The sequence below is a fragment of the Anomaloglossus baeobatrachus genome, chromosome 11, assembly GCF_048569485.1.
Source record: "Anomaloglossus baeobatrachus isolate aAnoBae1 chromosome 11, aAnoBae1.hap1, whole genome shotgun sequence".
In the NCBI taxonomy this organism is placed as follows: domain Eukaryota; kingdom Metazoa; phylum Chordata; class Amphibia; order Anura; family Aromobatidae; genus Anomaloglossus; species Anomaloglossus baeobatrachus.
In genome coordinates this window covers 105,579,645-105,600,689 of record NC_134363.1, presented here as the reverse complement: position 1 = coordinate 105,600,689, position 21,045 = coordinate 105,579,645, and the positions used below count along the sequence as shown (strand labels likewise).

General features: G+C 46.7%; 1 protein-coding gene across 1 annotated transcript in view; it reads right to left on the bottom strand.

Annotated features, from left to right (window-relative positions):
- Window positions 1-21,045, bottom strand: part of NHERF4 (NHERF family PDZ scaffold protein 4) — a 131,586-nt gene that overhangs the window by 90,713 nt on the left and 19,828 nt on the right. Inside the window, exons 2-3 of the mRNA XM_075327664.1 lie at window positions 17,436-17,463; window positions 13,445-13,509 (exon numbers count right to left, since the gene is read on the bottom strand). Coding sequence (XP_075183779.1) covers window positions 13,445-13,509; window positions 17,436-17,463 — 93 coding nt within the window. The remainder of the gene's footprint in view (window positions 1-13,444; window positions 13,510-17,435; window positions 17,464-21,045) is intronic.

Below are 21,045 nucleotides of genomic sequence, written 5' to 3'. Positions count from 1 at the left end.
CAAAATTCATTCTGCAGCATGACATACACCGCAGATACACCGGGGGCTGATCGGAAAGGGAGGATGATATCACTCTCTCCATAGAAAGTGAGAACGCACAGGAGGTCTGCAGAGTTCATTCTGACATATACTGGGAGGAAACCTATTAAGGGATTGTGCTAAATGTGCAGAATGTTATTACAGCGTAGAAGGAATCCTGAGTGAAAGAAAGGTATGACAAGTAACAAAATAGTTGGTACATAAGTGAAAATAGGGAGTAAATAAATAGAACTATTAGAGACAGCAGACAAAAATCCAATGTTGATGTTCCATCAATATTGTCTCCATATTGTCTCAATATTGCGTTGCATCTGCTGTGTCGCGGTCAGTCGTTTTTCAACTGACCGCCGGGCGGGAGCAACGCAGCCTGTAATGTTTTTGATGCAGGCAATCCGTAGGATTTTGCTGCGCATGCTCTCTCTGGCTCCCTGCACCTGTAACCAGGATACACATCGGGTAACCAAACAATGCGCTTTGGTTAGTTACCCGATATTTACACTGGTTACATGTGCAGGGAGCCAGCGCTAAGCGGTCTATGTTGGTATCCAAGATAAATATCGGGGTAACCAAGCAAAAAGTGCTTTGCTTTTAGTTACCCGATATTTACCCTGGATACAGTGTGCAAGGAGGCCGACACTTCCCCACTCTGCTCCGCCCCCTCCCGCACTCCGCATGTGTACACACTCACACCCTCACACACACTCACTTGTCCCCAGCCCTGCAGTCCCCGCGGCACTGATGTCCTCAGCGCCACAGCCCCGCTCGGCTCCGCCCCCCTCACGCTCCGCACACAATGGAGTCCGACAATGATTTCTGTTCTTTGTCATCTGTTGTACAACGCATCAGTCACATGCGACAAGCAACACATGTGACTGATGCAAAACAATGGAACTGTGAACCTAGCCTTACGGTGTATCTTGTGCATTCTCTTCTACTGAATTCTGACTAGGTTTCACTCTTTTTTTTGTACTCATGTCAACCCCTTCCCTTTTGTTATACACCACTTTTTTCGTGAATACACAGTATACTTTATGTTCTTCACTGTCACATATTTCTGTATATATATTATACGTTTTTATCTTTATTCACCAATATAATCCTTATTTAAGAATTTAAGCTCCAATATTGGTATTTTATATTGATGACCTAGGTCTGATAATCAGATCTGGTACTACTGGATGGCACAGATGTAGCAGTGCTGATACAATACCACTAAGTATAAGTTCAAATCCAGCTCTCACTCTTACCTATCTTCTTATATTTTTTTTCTTCTCTTCTTAAACAGATATCATTTTCTTACTTATTTATTTTATTAATAAAGTTGTATGTCTCTATGCATTACAAACAGCAGAGCAGGAGTGCCATTAACCCCTTTAACCCTGGCTCAGTGTTATGTGTTCATTTGGGACTCTTTTTTTTTATTTTTTTTGCCTCTTTAAATCAGGCAATTGCCAGTCTTTTGTGCTTCGGAGCATTTTCTAATGAAGAAGTGGGGATTCACTTTGAAATGCATTAAATAAAGCGCCTATATTGCTTGGAACTTCTTTTTCTTCTATAGGAGTGCAGTTTAATCCACCTTTTTCCTGGTTCTCTCATTATGTTTCGTAATTTTGTTGGAATAAAAAAATCTGACTTTTTCCTTTACTTTTAGAATACAGGCATATAGAAATATACTGCAATGTACAGATGTATCTCTATGTACCTGTATAATCTGCTTCGGGGCTTACTGCCTGAACTACAGGTTAAGTATACCAAATCCTCTCAATGTGGGCAGTGGCTCAATGGTAGAGCTGCTACCTGTAACAATGGAGGAACATGAAGGTTGTGAGTTCATGTCTCTGGGAGAGAAGAGGAGAATTGTTTATGCAGAGAGATACTGGCCCTGCCTCAAGGAGGCGAAACTACAGCAATAGGAAGAAGTTGAGACAAATCCCCTGACTACTGGGACAGCAGGATTAAGCCTTCAAATTGAGACTGTTCTGCTGCATCTGGGATGGTTGGGACCTATGGTTCTGCTGCAGTGTTTCCAAATATATAAATAGATAGAAAGAAAATCCAGCTCACCACACATTTCATGCAGGATACTTGGAGCATGGGATTGTCCTTGCTGAGATGTGGAAACCCAGAAACAAGGCAATTTGATCCAGATTCACAAGTCAAATTTCCTTTATTATAGATACATTAAAAGTCCAGGAAGGGTAACAAAACTTAAAATCCATTAATGTCCATGGTACTCCCTCAAGAGAGTGCCATGGACATTAACTGATAGTTTTGTTACCCTTCCTGGACTTTTAATGTATCTACAATAAAGGAAATTTTACTTGTGAATTGCCTTGCTTCTAAAGGCCCATTTACACACAGTGACATCGCTAGCGATGTCGCTGCCGATCGCACCCGCACCCGTCGTTTGTGCGTCACGGGCAAATCGCTACCCGTGGCGCACAATATCGTTAGTCCCCGTCACACATACCTGCCTAGTGACGTCGCTGTGGCCGGCGAACTGCCTCTTTTCTAAGGGGGCGGTTCGAGCGGCATCACAGCGACGTCACATGGCAGGCGGCCAATAGACGCCAAGGGGCGGAGAGCAGCCACAGGAAAGACATGCCCACCTCGTTGCCGGAGGACGCAGGTACGCTGTTGTTCGTCATTCCTGGGGTGTCACACGTAGCGAGCTCCCTCAGGAACGACGAACAACATGCATCCAGCACGAGCAACGATATTATGAAAATGAACAACGTGTCAACGATCAGCTATTAGGTGAGTAATTTTGATCGTTAGCGGTCGTTCATACGTTTCACACGCAACGACGACGCTAACGAGGCCGGATGAGCGTCACGAATGCTGTGACCCCAACGACATCTCGTTAGCGATGTTGTTGTGTGTAAATGGGCCTTGAGTTTCCAAATCTGCAGAGGAAGATGTGATTGATACACAATTTGCAACAGAATTCAACCTTTGCATTCTGATAGAACAATAGCCAAGAACTTCATTGATTTTTGTAGATAACTAGGGACAGAGACACAACATGGAGGTCTGTGCTCACACAAAGCAGAGACAAATCAGTACATCTCTGTTACAAGACAAATTCCTACTGAAAACAGTAGAATCTATTTGCACAGCAGAGGGACATACTGTATAGCTGGAAATTCACCCAAGGCTTGTCTATGACAAATGAAAGTGGGAAGCTTCCAGGACTGCTGCCACCTATATGATCTTCACTTCTGCCTCTCATACTTTTGCATTTGAGATTTGCTAATGTTTCTAAAACATGAGAGGCATTCAAAAAAAGAGAGTGAGAAGTATCCCTTATTGCAGGGTCACATCCAATGTGTATTCGCATATACCATAATTTTGACTGAGCTCATTGCAAAATAGATCACACGTGAAAAGTACAAGACATTGTATCTCTATAGGATCTTAAGATGTATCTATTTCACCGAGTTTGAAAAGCCAGTTGATTCACGTGAAGAATAATTTGAAGAATTTAGTAAATATTCTATTTCTGGTTAAAGAATTGTAATAATATCCACACAATATGTGATAAATTGTACCCTCATCCATGATAGCATCACTGGGTTCAAAAAGTGGGTCCATTGTGTGAAAGGTGAGAATGAATTGCCACCAGTCGATTTGCTGTGGCTATGCATCTGCACTATCTCTCCCCCACATTGATATTGGGGAATAGTGCCGTCTTCTTGTATGTGTGGTGCCCCTGAGGCTTCAGTCGCCACAGAGGTACTGCACCTCAGCCAGAGATGTGGCATTTCATTGCCGGGTAAGGAGGAGATCACAAACCGGTATACTCAAAACACAGACACTCTCATTGGCAACACTCCACTGGACCGTGGTTAGGACAAGTTGCACCTTTGAAGTCGCCATTGGAATGCACAGGCTGAGCCAGACTGGGGGGTGGAGTCTAGTTAGTGGGAGCAGTCTGGAGAACATTGGCCAGTCGAGTAGGAGCAGTGGAGGAGTCAAGACCTATGGTCTGGAGCTGCAGCAGCTCCACCCAGGCACACGACAGAAAGGGTCCTAGAGCCCACGGGAAGCGACCATACTCCCGTGACCTCGTTCCACAGACGACATACCGGAGTGTAGGGACTTGGCTGCAGAAGGGGACCGGCCCCTCAACTAGTGGATAACTTCAAGACTCAGCTAGCTAACCAGAGGCTGAGGTTACTTCAAGTGCCAAAACCAAATCCAGAAGCAAGACAAAAACCAGGATAATTGTGTTATACTCCGCGCTGCTGTACAAAGAAACACTCCAAAAAATAAAAGCAATGTGGATGGTTTATTATACACATTTCGAAGAGATATCCCCTCTTCTTCTTCAGGAAAATGCGCCAAATCCGCACACAACCAGTGAAAAGGTGACCACATAGCATCAAAGGGATAGAGCTTCACGCTGCCCGATACGGTCCGCGGACACTGGCTCGGGGCTCTGTGTGTGCAGGTGGGGGACAGGAGGGAGAGGTCAGCGCAGGAAGATGACCAAGAAAGGAACACAGAAGAGTGTACCGGGTTGTGCCTCTGAACTATCCGGGATCGGCTGGAGACCATCACAGCAGGACTCCGCACCCCGAGCGCAGCAATTGTCTAGACGTGCTAACCTGGAACTCTGAACTGTGAGTAAAAACCTTGTGACGGCATCCCTGTGTCGTCCGGTTATTCCCTGCGCCTCCGGCCCTGCGCCCAGCTATTACGGACTTCTGCTCCCAACAGCCCTGGGGCCCAGCTCTACCTGTGGAGAGCGATTCCAGCTCTGCTGCATCACCACCGACTCCAGGGGAAACTGAACGGCAGTGGCGGCACCTATCTTGCCGCACACCACAGGTGGCGTCACGACTAGAGTTGAGCGCGGTTCGTGGTTCTCCAGTTCGCGGTTTGAGTGATTTTGGGGGCTGTTCCAGATAGAACTAGAACTCGAGCTTTTTGCTAAAAGTTCGGCAGCTCGAGTTACGTTCGAGAACGGTTCTATCAGCAAAAAGCCTAGCTAATTACTAGCTGGCTTTCCACTGTAATAGTGTGAGTCACTCTGTGATTCACACTATTATCAAATTTCAGCGTATAGTGTGCGGGGGCTGCGCATTTAGCTCACTGCTGCTGGGATAATGGCCATTTTTTTTTTCTAAGCGCGCGTGTAGTGGGGCGGGCCAGCATGTCAGCCAATCCCAGACACACACACGGCTAAGTGGACTTTTTGCCAGAAAAGCAAGGGCATGTGTCATAGGCTGTCCATGTCACATGTCCTTGCATTATAAAAAAGGACATTTTCCCGCAGGACGCCATTATCTGCCTTCTGCGTCTTGGTGTCAGTCACCACTCACGCAGCTCCTGTCGCCGGTCCTGCTGTGTACGCTATACACACAGCGCTCTACTGATTAGGGACAGATGTTTATTTCAGCCCTTCTCAGGGCTAATTACATCTGGCTCAGAGCCATAGATGACAGTCAGGTCCGTGGAAACGCTGTATACAGCTTCAGATAACAGCGTCTGTGTAGCTAAGCTCAGGGAATTCCTTGCTGCATTTCACCATCAGGAGGGATAGAAAGTGAGGCTTCCTTTCCTCTATACTGACCCACAACTCGGCCACTGTACCCTCCTGCACATTTTTGCAAAGCCATTTAAATTGAATAGAGTGCTGCCAGTTAGTGCCATCCAAAGAGTGGCTGCTGTGCTCCATTATTGTGCCACTGGTGCCAAGCAAGTCCCCCCACCTCTGCATTTTCCCCTCCTGCACATTTTTGCAAAGCCATTTTAATTGAGAAGAGTGCTGCCAGTTAGTGGCATCCAAAAAGTGGCTGTTGGACTCCATTAGTGTCCCACTGGTGCCAAGCAATTTCCAGCACCTCTGCATTGCACCCTCCTGCTCATTTTTACTAAGCTATTATAATAGCAAACACTGAGGAAACTAAGTGGCATCCAAAAAGTGGCTGTTGGACTCCACTAGTGTCCCACTGGTGTCAAGCAATTTCCAGCACCTCTGCATTACACCCTCCTGCTCATTTTTACTAAGCTATTATAATAGCAAACACTGAGGAAACTTGGTGGCATCCAAAAAGTGGCTGTTGGACTCCATTAGTGTCCCACTGGTGCCAAGCAATTTCCAGCACCTCTGCATTACACCCTCCTGCTCATTTTTACTAAGCTATTATAATAGCAAACACTGCTGCCAGTTTAAGGGCCATAGTTGCATTGTCAGGGATAGTCAGTGTTGTTTCTTCAGCTGTCAATAAAGCTAGACCACCTCTGCAATCTACACCACCTCTCAATTTTTACTTCTACATTTTAAGTGGCCAATCTTGTCGCTATCAAAATGAGTGGCAAAATGACAGATGCTGGTGGAAAGGGGAACAGGCGTGTTGGAAAAGGAAAAAAAGTTTTGGTCCGTGGCGAAGGTGGCAAAGCTACATTAACATCTGCTGAAGATAGGCCATCTTCCAGCAAAAGTAAGATGTCTACTACTTTTCGTGGACAATCCGATGCGCTCCCTTTTTTACAGACCCGAACAACTGTAAGAAAGGTAGATGATGCACAAAAAAAGCACATGCTTGAATGGATCTCAAGTGCTCCAACAAGTGTCCTCTCCTCCACCTCAACTACCGCATCCAAAAAAAACAGTCCTCTGAGTTGTCATCCCAATCACACTTGCTTTCTCCCAGCTCTCAAGTCTCCATCCGCCCTGCACAGTATGGTGGAACAGAGATGGCTGAGTCTGCAGAGCTGTTCAGTCACACTATAGACTTGGAATCAGAGGTACGCTCCCAAGCTACAGTGAGTATAGACCAGGAAATAGTCTGCAGTGATGCCCAGAACCTTTGTGACTCAGATTCAGGTCGTGATGACCAAGTTTCTGAGCATAATGTTGACCCTTATTCACCAACTGTAACACCTGTTGTTAGAGACAATGAGGAACATACTGATGACGATGAGACGCAGATACCAGATTGGGATAACAACTTAAATATTCGGTCAGGGCAGGAAGAGGCCAGGTCTGAGGGTGAGGGGAGTGCAAACACAACACTTGATAAGGAAGTTCTAGATCCCACCTACTGTCAACCCACAGTCAGGCACTCGAGGAGGTCAACAGAGGCGGTGGAGGAGGATACAACTGACGACGAAGTTACCTTGCGCCTTCCTGGACAGAGGAGTAGTAATGGTAGCACGTCTACAACTGCCTCCTCAGCCACCACTCTGCCTCTGAGCACTAGTCGGGGTGGCTCAGCAGGTCGCATGTCCTCTAAGCCTTGCCTAGCCTGGTCATTTTTTGACCTTTCAAAGGATCGCCCAAATCATGTGATCTGTAAAATTTGTCGGGAATCTGTTAGTAGAGGCAAAAACCTCAGCAGTTTGACAACTTCTTTCATGAATCGTCACATGAATAAATATCATATGTCCCAGTGGGAAGCTCACCGTGCTGCAATGCGGCCTAGCGAAGCGGACCATCCACCGCCTGCCCCTTCCAGTGCATCCGCGCGCTCTTCATCTTCTAGGACTGTGGGGACAGCTGTCACACCTGGTTTTCCACGCACACCTTCCACCACTGTAACCGCAACAGGCAGTTTACTTGGTAGGTCGTCAGTTGGTTTGGAAGGGGAAACAAGTGCGTGTGTACAGCTCTCTCAGACATCGATAGCACCAACGTTGGATGAAGGCAACATCATGTCTATGCCTGCACTTTCCACACAAACCTGCATTTTTCCAGGGACACCCTACTCACCACCGTCTCCACACAGCAGCCAGATCTCTGTCCCTCAGATGTGGACAAATAAAAGGCCATTTCCTGCGACCCATGATAAAGCTAAGAGGTTGACTTTATCCCTCTCAAAGCTCTTGGCTACCGAAATGCTGCCTTTCCGCTTGGTAGATACACAAGATTTTCGAGACCTTATGTCTGTCGCTGTGCCCCAGTACCAGATGCCCAGTCGCCACTACTTCTTTAAGAAAGGTGTGCCTGCGCTACACTAGCATGTTGAACACAACATCACCACTTCCTTGAGAAACTCTGTGTGTGAACGGGTGCATTTCACCACCGATACTTGGACCAGTAAGCATGGACAGGGACGTTACATGTCACTGACTGGGCACTGAGTAACTATGGTGATAGATGATGAAGGGTCTGCTGCACAAGTCTTGCCGTCCCCACGACTTGTGTGTCAATCCTCTATCTGTCCAAGTTCCTCCACTGCTTCTACCTCCTCAACCTTGTCTGGGTCCTCCACCTCCGCCCCAAGCCTGCCTGGTCAGGCCACCAGCGTTGTAACTGTGCAGAAGGAATCAAGCACCCATCATTACTATGCTGGCAGCAGAGCGCAACGGCATGAGGTAGTCTTTATCTTGAAATGTCTTGGAAATAAGAGTCACACAGCAGTTGAGTTGTGGGCAGCTCTGGAGACTGAGTTTGGCAAATGGTTGTCTCCACTCAACCTGCAGCCTGGTAAGGCCGTGTGCGATAATGCTGCAAACCTGGGTGCGGCCCTTCGCCTGGGCAAGGTGAGACACGTGCCTTGTATGGCTCACGTGTTGAACCTTGTTGTCCAGCAATTTTTAATACACTATCCCGGCCTAGATGGCCTGCTGAACAGGGCACGAAAACTGTCTGCTCACTTCCACCGTTCAACCGCCACAGCTGAGCGACTTGCATCGCTCCAGAAGTCTTTCAGCCTGCCGGTTCATCGCCTGAAATGCGATGTGGCGACACGCTGGAATTCGACTCTCCACATGTTACAGCGACTGTGGCAGCACCGCTGAGCACTGGTGCAATACGTCATGATGTATAGCCTGGCCCAACGAGATGGAGAGGTGGGGCAGATCACGCTCATGGAGTGGTCTCAGATCAAGGATCTATGCACCCTTCTGCACAGTTTCTACATGGCGACGAATACGTTTAGCGTGACAATGCCATTATCAGCATGACAATTCAAGTCATTTACATGCTGGAGCACACGCTAAACACTATTCGGAGTCAGGGGGTGGGACCACAGGAAGGGGATGAAGTACAGGAGGATTCATATGCGCAAGGGACAACAACATAACCAAGGTCCAGACGTTCATCATCACCAAGGCGGCAGGCATGGGACCATGGGGGACAGGGATCAACAAGGGCGCATGGTAGCAGGCAAAATGTTGAGGAAGGTGCAGGAGAACATGAAGAAATGGAGGACGAACTGTCCATGGACATGGAAGACTCAGCAGATGAGGGAGACCTTGGTCAAATTTCAGTTGAAAGAGGTCGGGGGGAGATGTCAGAGGAAGAAAGAACGGTTAGCACCTCTATGCCACAAACACAGCGTGGACTTGGTCCGCATGGCTGCGCAAGACACATGAGTGCCTTCTTGCTGCACTACCTCCAACATGACCCTTGTATTGTCAAAATTAGAAGTGATGATGACTACTGGCTTGCGACACTATTAGATCCCCGGTACAAGTCCAAATTTTGTGACATAATTCCAGCTATAGAAAGGGACGCACGTATGCAGGAGTATCAGCAGAAGCTGTTACTCGATCTTAGCTCGGCTTTTCCACCAAACAACCGTGGTACACGGAATGAATCTCCCAGTTGTAACTTGACAAACATGGGACGGTCTCGTCATCAACAGTCTACCCGTACCAGTAGCACCGTATCTGGTGCTGGTGACAGCAATTTTATTGAATCGTTACACAATTTTTTTAGACCATCCTTTGCAAAGCCAGCAGAGACAAGAAGTCTGACACATAGTCAACGGCTGGAGAGGATAATACAGGAGTATCTCCAAATGAACATCGATGCCATGACTTTGCAAATGGAGCCTTGCTCATTTTGGGCTTCAAATCTTGAAAAATGGCCAGAGCTCTCCACTTACGCCTTGGAGATCTTGTCGTGTCCAGCTGCCAGCATTGTCTCAGAACGTGTCTTCAGTGCTGCTGGGTGTGTGCTGACAGATAAGCGCACGCGTCTGTCCAGTGACAATGTGGACAGACTGACGTTCATCAAAATGAACAAGTCATGGATGCGCAAGGAATTTACTACCCCTGTGTCATCCTGGGGAGAGTAAATGCTTGTGTATTTTGAATGTGCTTGATGCAAATCTACCTGTGAAGTGTACAACTGGGGCACAAGTGCTGCCACTGAAGGGGTGTCTGTGTGGCCCAATTTTTGGAAAAAAGGGAGACTCCGCTTGGAGTAACCCTTGCTGTGTTTTTAAAAAGGAGCCAAGATGAACAAGTCATGGATCAGCAAAGACTTTGCTACCTACCCCGGTGTCATCCTGGGGACAGTTAAGGATGGCGTAATTTTGAATGTGCTTGATGCAAATCTACTTGTGAAGTGTACAACTGGGGCACAAGTGCTGCCACTGAAGGGGTGGGTGTCTGTGTGGCCCAATTTTTGGAAAAAGGGAGACTCTGCTTGGAGTAACCCTTGCTGTGTTTTTAAAAAGGAGCCAAGATGAAGTGCTGCCACTGGTGTCTGTGTGGCCCAATTTTTGGAAACAAGGGAGACTCCCCTTGGAGTAACCCTTGCTTGCAGTGTTTCTAAAAATGATCCAAGATGAACAAGTCATGGTTCAGCAAAGACTTTGCTACCTACCCCAGTGTCATCCTGGGGACGGTTAAGGATGGCGTATTTTTGAATGTGCTTGATGCAAATTTACCTGTGAAGTGTACAACTGGGGCACAAGTGCTGCCACTGAAGGGGTGGGTGTCTGTGTGGCCCAATTTTTGGAAAAAGGGAGACTCTGCTTGGAGTAACCCTTGCTGTGTTTTTAAAAAGGAGCCAAGATGAACAAGTCATGGATCAGCAAAGACTTTGCTACCTACCCCGGTGTCATCCTGGGGACAGTAAAGGCTGGCGTATTTTTGAATGTGCTTGATGCAAATCTACTTGTGAAGTGTACAACTAGGGCACAAGTGCTGCCACTAAATGGGGTGTCTGCGTAGCCCAATTTTTTGGAAAAAAGGGATACTCCGCTTGGAGTAACCCTTGCTTGCTGTGTTTCTAAAAATGATCCAAGATGAACAAATCATGGTTCAGCAAAGACTTTACTACCTACCCCGGTGTCATCCTGGGGACAGTTAAGTGTTACGAGGGGGACCCGGGGAAGCGTGCCAAGATGGGGAATGGACAGCTTCCGCCGGTCAAGGTCCACTGTGCGGTGTAAGGGACCGCTGCTATGGTGGGTGAAGAGTGAGCGGGTTGCTGCTAGCGATCGTCTGGAATGTCACAGACGATCTATGTACACCGGTCTGCCCTAACCCGTGTGGGTTGTATGGCAGGGATCACACGGCTCGGTGTACCTGTTGCACGGGGAAGCACAGAGGTGCCCACGCACGTGTGCCAGTGGAAGTCACGAGAATATGGCACGAGGGTAGCACAGAGGTGCCCACGCACGTGTGCTTTCAATAACCAGGTGAGTCCAGTGGAGACTCGAGGAGCTCACCTGGGACAGGAACACGGCCTGTAGAAGGAGCTACTGCCGGAGCAGCAAGGCAGGGACACGGCCTGCAAACCAGGTGCTGCCTAAGCAGCAAGGGCCAAGCCCACAGAAGAAGATAATGCCTGAGCAGTGGCGTGGCAGCACGCTGCCAGACATCCAAACATAGAAGGATGGTCGCGCGCCGCCATGATGGCAGGAGGAGCTTTTAAGGAGGTGTAGATCCAGCCAAGGGCGGGCGCGAGGCGGAGATGACGGACTTGACCCAATCAGGATCCACGACATCCCAGCCTGGCCAGTCAGGATTCACCACGTCACCAGCCTTGTCATCAAGCCGTGTGACGTCAGTGGGCGAATCAGGATCCACCAAGCATAGCACATGCTCACCCTCCTGCCTCTGGGAAATAGAGGCGGGATCCTCGGTCTCACAATGTGTAGAGATAACGGGAGTCTCACTGCTTCCCTGAGCAGCAAATCTCTGCACATTGCGCAACCTCACAGACCTTCGAGGCTGCTGAGCAGGAGGAGCTGTGGCAGGCAAGGAATGGGAGACCGCCTCATTTCTTGCAACAGGAGTACCACTAGGTGTTACCCTTGTGCTGCCTCTCTGAGGAGGTTTCTCCTGCACTCTGCGCAGTCTGGCAGACCTTCGGCGCTGCGGAGCAGGAGCGCTCGTGGCAGGCAAGGAGACTGTCTCATTCCTTGCCACAGGAGAGCCACGAGGTGTAACAGTTAAGGATGGCGTATTTTTGAATGTGCTTGATGCAAATCTACTTGTGATGCCTGCAACACACATCCGTAGAAAACGTGCGTGTTTGGTCCGTTTCCGTATATACCGGAGACACGGCCAAACGTGCACCAATGTTATTTAATGTTTGAGGACACATGTGCGTTTTTCATTAAGGTCCGTGGGTCCGTGTGCGTGCTACGTTTGTGTCTCCGTTTTGCACGGAAGCATGTCCGTTTTCAGCACGCAACACGCAGCACGGACCCAATGAAAGTCAATGGGTCTGTGCGCACGTCCGAGTGACACGGACGCATCTCTGTTTGTTCCCTGTACGTTTTGTGCTTTTTTCATGTGATGTCAGTCGTTTTTCTTTCTCTGTTTCGTTCTCTCCCTCAGTCCGTCGGTCGGTCGGTCTCTCTCTATGTCTGTCGGTCGGTCTCTCTGTCTTATCTGTCCCTCTCGCTGTCTTTCGGTCAGTCCCCCCCCTCTCTCATACTTACCGTTCCCCGATCTCCGGCGCGGCGCTGCACGGCTGTTATATAAACTCCGGCGGCTTTTACTATTTTGAAAAAGCCGGCCGCTCATTAATCAATCTCGTATTCCCTGCATTACCCGCCCACAGGCGCCTGTCATTGGTTGCAGTCACACACGCCCACCACGCTGAGTGACAGCTGTGTCACTGCACCCAATCACAGCAGCCGGTGGGCGTGTCTATACTGTGCAGTAAAATAAATAAATAAATAATTTAAAAAAACGGCGTGCGGGTGAAACACCTTTGAGGGTGTTTTCTAGGTGTTTTTATGTGTTTGTGATTGCCTCCCATTGTTTCCTATGGGGTTTGAGTGGTTCGACGAACTGGTTCGCTGAACCGAACTCGAACGCGACCTCCGTTCGGCGAACCAGCTCGAGCCGAACCGCGACTGGTTCGCCCATCTCTAGTCACGACATCTCCATTGTACATAATCCCCACCACCATCAACAGCCATTCAAACAATACTGAACCGCACCCTGACGCCGAGACATCCTCCCGAGTATAACAGAGCCGGCCCGGTAACAAGACCCCGATGCAGGCGTGTCATATACATACTACCACTATGTTTATACAGGGGAAACAGTGATAAATTAAGCATTTATCACCAATTATGGATTTATGATAAATGTTGTTCATGAAATAACCCCTTTACATGCGCTAACTGTATTTGGAAGTTGGCATCAGAATTTGCAGAAAGTTATTCTTTTGCTGAATGAAATTTTAGTTGTCACATACCTGGATCTTCCCCAAGGCACAAAGCAGGATTATCAATACCCAATTTTGGGTTAAATGGAAACTTTCTAGAAAAACAAAACATACAATTAATATAAATTCTATAATATATACATAGGAAGGTACAATAAACTCACAAAGAGACCTATATAAAAAAAATTGTTTCACTGGCATGTTCCTTTAAAACATTATTTTTCCATTTCTAATCTAAAATTAAATACCCTGAAGACAGAAAATCTAGCGCTCATCTCCGTTACACATTCGCAGCAGCCAAAAGATAGCAAAACTGCCCAAAAGAGAGCAACTTGTTTCACTAGTACATGAAAATCTCATTCCATGCAAACTCATTTATCAAATGCATTCAGCTGTCTAATTACATTCTAATGTTCCCATGATTAATCTTAAGCCCGCTTTACACGCTACAATATATCTTATGATGTGTTGGCGGGGTCACGTCGTAAGTGACGCACATCCGGCATCGTAAGGTACATTGTAGTGTGTGACAGGTACGTGAGATTGCGATTGAACGCTAAATCGTTCATCGCATAAACGTCGTTGAATCCTGAAGAATTGCACGTTAGGTTGTTCATTGTTCCCGAGGCAGCACACATTGCAGTGTGTGACACCCTGGGAACATTGAACAGATCTTACCTGCGTCCTGCGGCTCCCGGCCAGCAATGCGGAAGGAAGGAGGTGGGCGGGATGTTTACGTCCCACTCATCTCCGCCCCTCCGCTTCTATTGGCTGCCTGCTGTGTGACGTCGCTGTGACGCAGAACGTCCCTCCCACTCCAGGAAGTGGACGTTCGCCGCCCACATAGAGGTCGTATGGAAGGTAAGTACGTGTGACGGGGGTTAATCGTTTGTGCGGCACGTTCAACAAATTGAATGTGCCACACATACGATGGGGGCGTTGCAAATCGCATACGATATCGTATGCGAAATTGCAACGTGTAAGGCAGGCTTTAAGTGCCCCTGCTATGTACTGTGTAATGGACGTGTCTGACTGTACTGGGACATGGATCCAAGTTAATGAAAAATGACAATGTTAACGGGCACTGTTAGGCTATGTCCGCAGTGCGTTTTTAGCGCTTTTTACCTGCGTTTTCACCTGCGTTTCTGCAGATGCGTTTTTGAGATCAAGACACTGAGAAATAAAGTTGAATTAGTCAAAAAGAATGAAAAAAGAGAAAAAAAGTATAAAATTAACTTTTAATAAAATTATATGGGAAATTATCAATTTTAATGTAATAATAGTGGTTATGCACATTTTAACTGAAAAATAGCTAAAGTTTATTAATTTTTTACATTTAAATTTTTGGTTATTGGGTGTGTGTAAAGGAACATTAGAACCCATTAATTTTTGTCCAGAAAAGCATGCGTTTTTGGAGCCAAAAACGCAGTTGAAAAGCAGGTAAAAAGCATGTAAAACGCAGGAATTGTGATTTTGGTTGCTTTTTGCCATTTCTCATTGACTCCAATGTTAAGGAAACGCTGCAGAAATGGCAAAAACAACTGACATGCTGCTTCTTTTTCAGCATGGTTTTTGACCACAAATATGCAAATTAAACGCTGCAGAAAAAAAAGCAAAGTGCAGACAGGATTTCTGCTTTTCCCATAGACTTTGCTGGAAATCAAAAACGCATGCGTTTTTGCCCAAAAACGCTGCTGCCAAAAACACTGCAGAAACGCGGTAAAAAACGCAACGTGCGAACATAGCCTAACAACTGGTTCAGAGAATGGGAACAGGATTTATTGAAACAAAACAACGCGTTTCAATGGCGGCCTGCCATCTTCATCAGATATAAAACAAATGACAAAAGTTCACAATAAATAGCTAAAACAGTGGGAGTGGTTCCTTTATTACATTTAACCCTTGAGAGTAACTTTATAACTATGACAAAGTAGATAGATCTAGAACAGATATAAATACGAAAGCACATTTTATATCTGTTTTACATCTGTATTCATCATGTTGGCTACCGGCAATACTGTGATTGGCCGGCCTGTAGCCGTATGCTTTATTTGTGCTGGATATCATAATATGGGGTGACCCTACGCCAATATTTTTATTTATTTGTTTTTACAGCAATATAGACGTACACAGACAGCATCTCTGATTGAAAGCAGTCAGACACTCAGTCACACAGGGTGAGGGTGCATCTAACTGCAACCAGAGATATGGGGACTGCCAGTGGGCGGGGGAAACGTTACATATGCATGAGGTTAATGAGTTGCCCAGAAGCAGTGTGCAGCTGCATGAGAGACTCAGTAAGTATAATGTGCCTGCTTTCCTCTTTTTTTCTTTATTTGTCCTCTATTTTTTTGAGTTTCTGGACCTGGATCGTTACATGGAGTTCTCTGAGAATTCTGGGCCTAGGGACAGTGCCCAGGTACTTTTGGATCTGGGCAGATTCAGACTTTTACAGTTCGGATCCGCCCATCACTGTTCCTGAGTTGTGCGCTGAATAGTTATAGTACATTGGAACATTATGGGAACATCACTGTGATAGCTTTACCATCTAATATATAAGGCTCAGTGTATGTATGTATGTATGTATGTGTGTATGTATGTATGTATGTATGTCCGCTAAAGTAATTTGCACCGTCGCATTTACAATCACGAAATTTTGCACAGATGCCCCATGTGACTCAGGGAACGTCATAGACTATGTTTGGGCGGGAAGATTTAACCCCATGCTTTCCAGTTTACAAAAATCCTGCAGCCATTAAACTAAATGGAGCTGGGAGCTGCAGGCTATAAATAGCAACTGTCAGTGGTTGCTATAGGAACAAAATAATCTGTTAGTATAACAAGCTTATGCGTGAGGTAAAAAGATGTCGGTGGTGAGATGGATAAAGAGAGACAGAGACACAGACAGAGACAGACGGAGAAAGAGACAGCCCTGGAAAGAAACAGCCCTGGAAAGAGACAGACCTGAAAAGAGACAGACCTGAAAAGAGACAGACCTGGAAAGAGACAGACCGGGAAAGAGACAGACCGGGAAAGAGACAGTCTGGGAAAGAGACAGACCGGGCAAAGAGACACACGGGTAAAGAGACAGATGGGCAAAGAGAAAGACGGGCAAAGAGACAGCCCTGGAAAGAGACAGCCCTGGAAAGAGACAGACCTGAAAAGAGACAGACCTGAAAAGAGACAGACCTGGAAAGAGACAGACCTGGAAAGAGACAGACTGGGAAAGAGACAGACCAGGAAAGAGACACACGGTTAAAGAGACAGACGGGCAAAGAGACAGACGGGCAAAGAGACAGCCCTGGAAAGAGACAGACTGGCAAAGAGACAGACAGGGAAATTGACAGATGGGGAAAGAGACAGACGGGGAAAGAGACAGACGGGGAAAGAGACAGATGGGGAAAGAGACAGATGGGGAAAGAGACAGACGGGCAAACAGACAGACGGGCAAAGACACAGACCGGGCAAAGAGACAGACCGGGCAAAGAGACAGACCAGGCAAAGAGACAGACGGGCAAAGAGATAGATGGGAAAGAGACAGCCCTGAAAAGAGGCAGCCGGGCAAAGAGACAGCTGGACAAAGAGATAGCCGGGCAAAGAGACAAATGCCCAATGAGACAGACGGGCAAAGAGACAGACCTGGAAAGAGACAGACCTGGAAAGAGACAGGCAGGCAAAGAGACAGCCCTGGAAAGAGACAGCCCTGGAAAGAGACAGACCTGGAAAAAGACAGACCAGGAAAGAGACAGACCTAGAAACAGACAGCCGGGCAAAAAGACAGCCGGGCAAAAAGACAGAGAGAGAGAGAGACACAGACAGATACAGAGATTGAGACAGATAGACTGATGCAAATACAGACAGAGAGATAGAAACAGACAGACAAGGAAAGAGACAGACAGCGAGACAGACAGACAGCGACACACAGACAGAGACTGGGAGAGAGACAAAGAGATAGTTACTATCCCGGGCGATGCCCGGGTACTACAGCTAGTATACTATAAATTTAAGTGAACATACTCACATGGTTAACTCAAGACCTTCCTCAATGCCTATAAAAGAACATATGAATATTTGGGTTAACTACAATGCTGAAATATGTAAAAAACAAAACACAACTTTCAGTAAATGGAAGACACGCTAAAATAATAAAGACATGAAAAAAATCATTACTATACAAAAGTAACAACATAATAATTTCCAGTTTATTTTCATGCTTTACCTCTACAAATAAACACTAAGTGAAATGCCTGATGCATGTAGTCAAGTATATTCATGAGCTCTGTATAACTCCGCCCCTCCACTGATTGGCCGATTTCTGCCTATGCACAGTGTATACAGAAAGTTGCCAATCAGTGGTGTGGGCGGGGTTATACAGAGCTCGGCAGGCAGACAACTGATAGATCTGCTGCAGATAAAACAGTGATTTTAGAAAAATGATAGCCTGCACCTCAAAACGTGACACATCAATGGAATCAGGGTCTTACTACATCATATTGCTCTCAGATGGGGGAGCAAAAACCTGGTGACAAATTCCTTTAAAAGTTTTGCGCTTTAATTCTTCTTCCTCTTTTAACAGGTATCAATGTTCTTTTTTATCTTTCCACCAATATGTGAGGTCTTACAAGTATATTTTTGTGAAATGGTTATTACTTTTGAATGACACCATCCATTTTACCACGCGATGTACTGGAAAACAGGTAAAAAAGTCCAAGTGCTATAAAAGTACTAAAAAAAAGAGCAAATCCGCAAGAGTTTTTAAAATTTTGTTTCGATGGCATTCAATGTGCAATAAAAATGACCTGGCACTATAGATCTACAGGTATGTCCGATTACGACAATATCAAACCTGTACTTCTTTTTCTTTATTTCAGTGGTGAAAAGACTTGTAGTTGTACCGTTTTCAGTGTTCGGTCAGTGGAGCTCAGTGAGGGCTTGGATTTTTTGCATGGGGCACAGTCGTTAACACTGACATCACAGTTACAGTGATCAAAAATAACACAATTCTGGGGTCTAGAGTTTTTTCTGCTCACAGTTTTTACCAGTCAAGTTAATTAATTTTATATGGTATGGAAACTGATATGCGGACATGTTTATTTTGTATATTTTTTTTAAATATGTTTATTTTTATTTTGGGGGAAAAGGAGACTGTTTTTCATAGGTGGACCAACATGGCAGGTATAGGGTGTTCACCAGACCCCTTCATGGCAACCCCTGTTCTCCCCTCAATAATGCCGTGAGGGGCTTATCAGTGAATGGAATCACTGTCAATTCTAAATGCGGCTGCCAGAGATTGACAGTGAAATTTAGCATATTAATTGGGCGGTTCTCAGCTTCTCCCGCTGCTGCTAGAGGCAGATGATGGCTGAATAACACAGTTATCATCTGAAGGGAATGGTGCGGGGTCACCTCCTGAGCCTGCTCCATATATTAGCTCCAGACGAGCTCTGTACTTGAATGGTGCTGGTCATTTAAAGGGGTATTCCATCTCCAAGATCCTATCCCAATATGTAGTAGATATAATAATAATAATAATAGTAATAATAATAATAATAATAATATTAGTAAATATGACGCGGGCAGAGGGGTGGGAACGCCGCTCGTCTGGAATCGCTGGCGCTCGGGTCCGGTGCTTCTGCTCCTCGGTGGCTCGAGCTTGGGGCCAGACCCGGGGCTCGAGCAGTGCCTCCTCACCCACGAGTGAAAAGGGGAGGTTTGGGTGGGTATTTGGGATGTCGGTCGTGACGCCACCCACGGGTTGTGGTGATGGTGGGCACCACCGCTGCTGGTGACGGGAGATCCCGGGAGCAATGGCGGAGAGCAGCTAAGGTGTTGACCCCTCCAAGGGTAGGGGCTGTTGATCCCAGGGCCCCGGTTGGGGAGTAGGGAGGAGGTATAGGTGCAGGTGCCGAGGCGGGGAGGCAGCGTGGGCGTGGGTGCAATGTTGCGGTGCAGCGCGATGCCGGATGGCACTGTTGTACTCACTGAGACACAGAAGGACAGAGTCTCTGGTAAACCAAACGGCTGGATGGACGGGGCCCACAGCCGGCTGCGGTGTTCTCACTCTCACGGGTTGATGGTGGCTGTCGTTTTCCTGCACCTGTGTAAGTGTATTTGACTCCTATGGCTTCCCACGGGTAGTCCGCTCCCCGGCGTGTACGTGTCGGGAGAGCCCATTTGCCCGCAGGCGCTGGCCCTTAGATCTCTGGCCCTTGGCGGTGGCACTTATCCGGACGGGTTGGGCTGTTGCCTTCTGACGGAACTTAGGTGGGAATGAACCCCTGAGGTCCAGACCACAATCAGTTAATTTGACCTTTACGGCGGCTCCTAGCCTGGTCGGGGTCTGAGTACCCTGCCTTGGTGCTTGGCTTCAATCTGCTCCCTGGTTTAGTACCGGCGGGCCACCGCCCGACCCCGGTCCTACGGTTCCGCTGACCTACACCAACTCCTGCAGATGGCCACCACCGTCTGCCGACCTTGCTGAACGTGCCTGGGCTCCAACCCAGACACCAACAGTTTTTCACTCCTCTCACTTTCACTGCCTACCACAATCTACTGTCTTTTCCCGCCTCCAGGCCTGTGAACTCCTCGGTGGGTGGGGTCAACCGCCTGGCTCCGCCCCACCTGGTGTGGACATCAAGCCTGGAGAGTGGCAACAAGGATTTGATTGACTGGTGTCACCTACCCAGGGGAGGGTGTGTGTGTGTGATGTTAGTGTACTGTGAACCCTGGGGGTCTGAACCCTGGGGGTCCAGGGCGTCACAAATACCTCCAATCAGAAATTTATTATAGTTCTTATGAGTCACTATATCGCTTACTTCATGTGCAGGGAATTTCAGGACCTTTGGTATCCATAGTTATGACCACGCATATAGTCACAGCCAGTTCGTTGCTCATGGTCATAACCAAACAACATAGTGAATCAGCAGAACTATACTGCATTTCTAATTGTAGGTATTTGCCAATATTCTTATTATTACACCTACTACATATTGGGATAGGATCTTGGAAATGGGAATAAACCTTTAAGGAGTTAGATTTTGAAATATAAAGATGGTAAATTGTAAGGGTTAATAACCTAGCCGGTGTTGGCCGGCACATCAGAAGCTTGGGGCTCAATGGCAACCTTTCCACTTTTTACGAGTCAGCTCTGAGTAATTGAGGAATATATATTGATGCTTGCAGTGTCATTTAATATGTCAATAATATTACAGGTGCAGAATTGTGGACGGCTCTCTGAAATGCACGGTTATTTCAGCCCTTATCTGCATTATATCTTCACTTCAGACACAACAAAGGCAAAACTGTAATATTGTGTATTATTGCAGTTAATAACATGACAGAACACAATGACAATATGCATGCTAGAAGCAATGCAAGGGATGCCATGAACCCACAGAGAGGAAGATGGACCCAAAAAATGCTCCAGAATGAAGTAGCAAATAGTGAGAAAAAAATGATGCCTAATTTCATAAAGTCTATCAGTTTTTGAAGATGTGTCCTATTTCTTATGCAGAATATTGGTGTAAGCTCGTATAGTTAATTACACGACTACCAAAGTGCACCAAATTTTTTATGCCATATTGAAGTTGTTTTCTCCGCCTGCCATGTCTTTGCTTTGCTGTTATAGACTT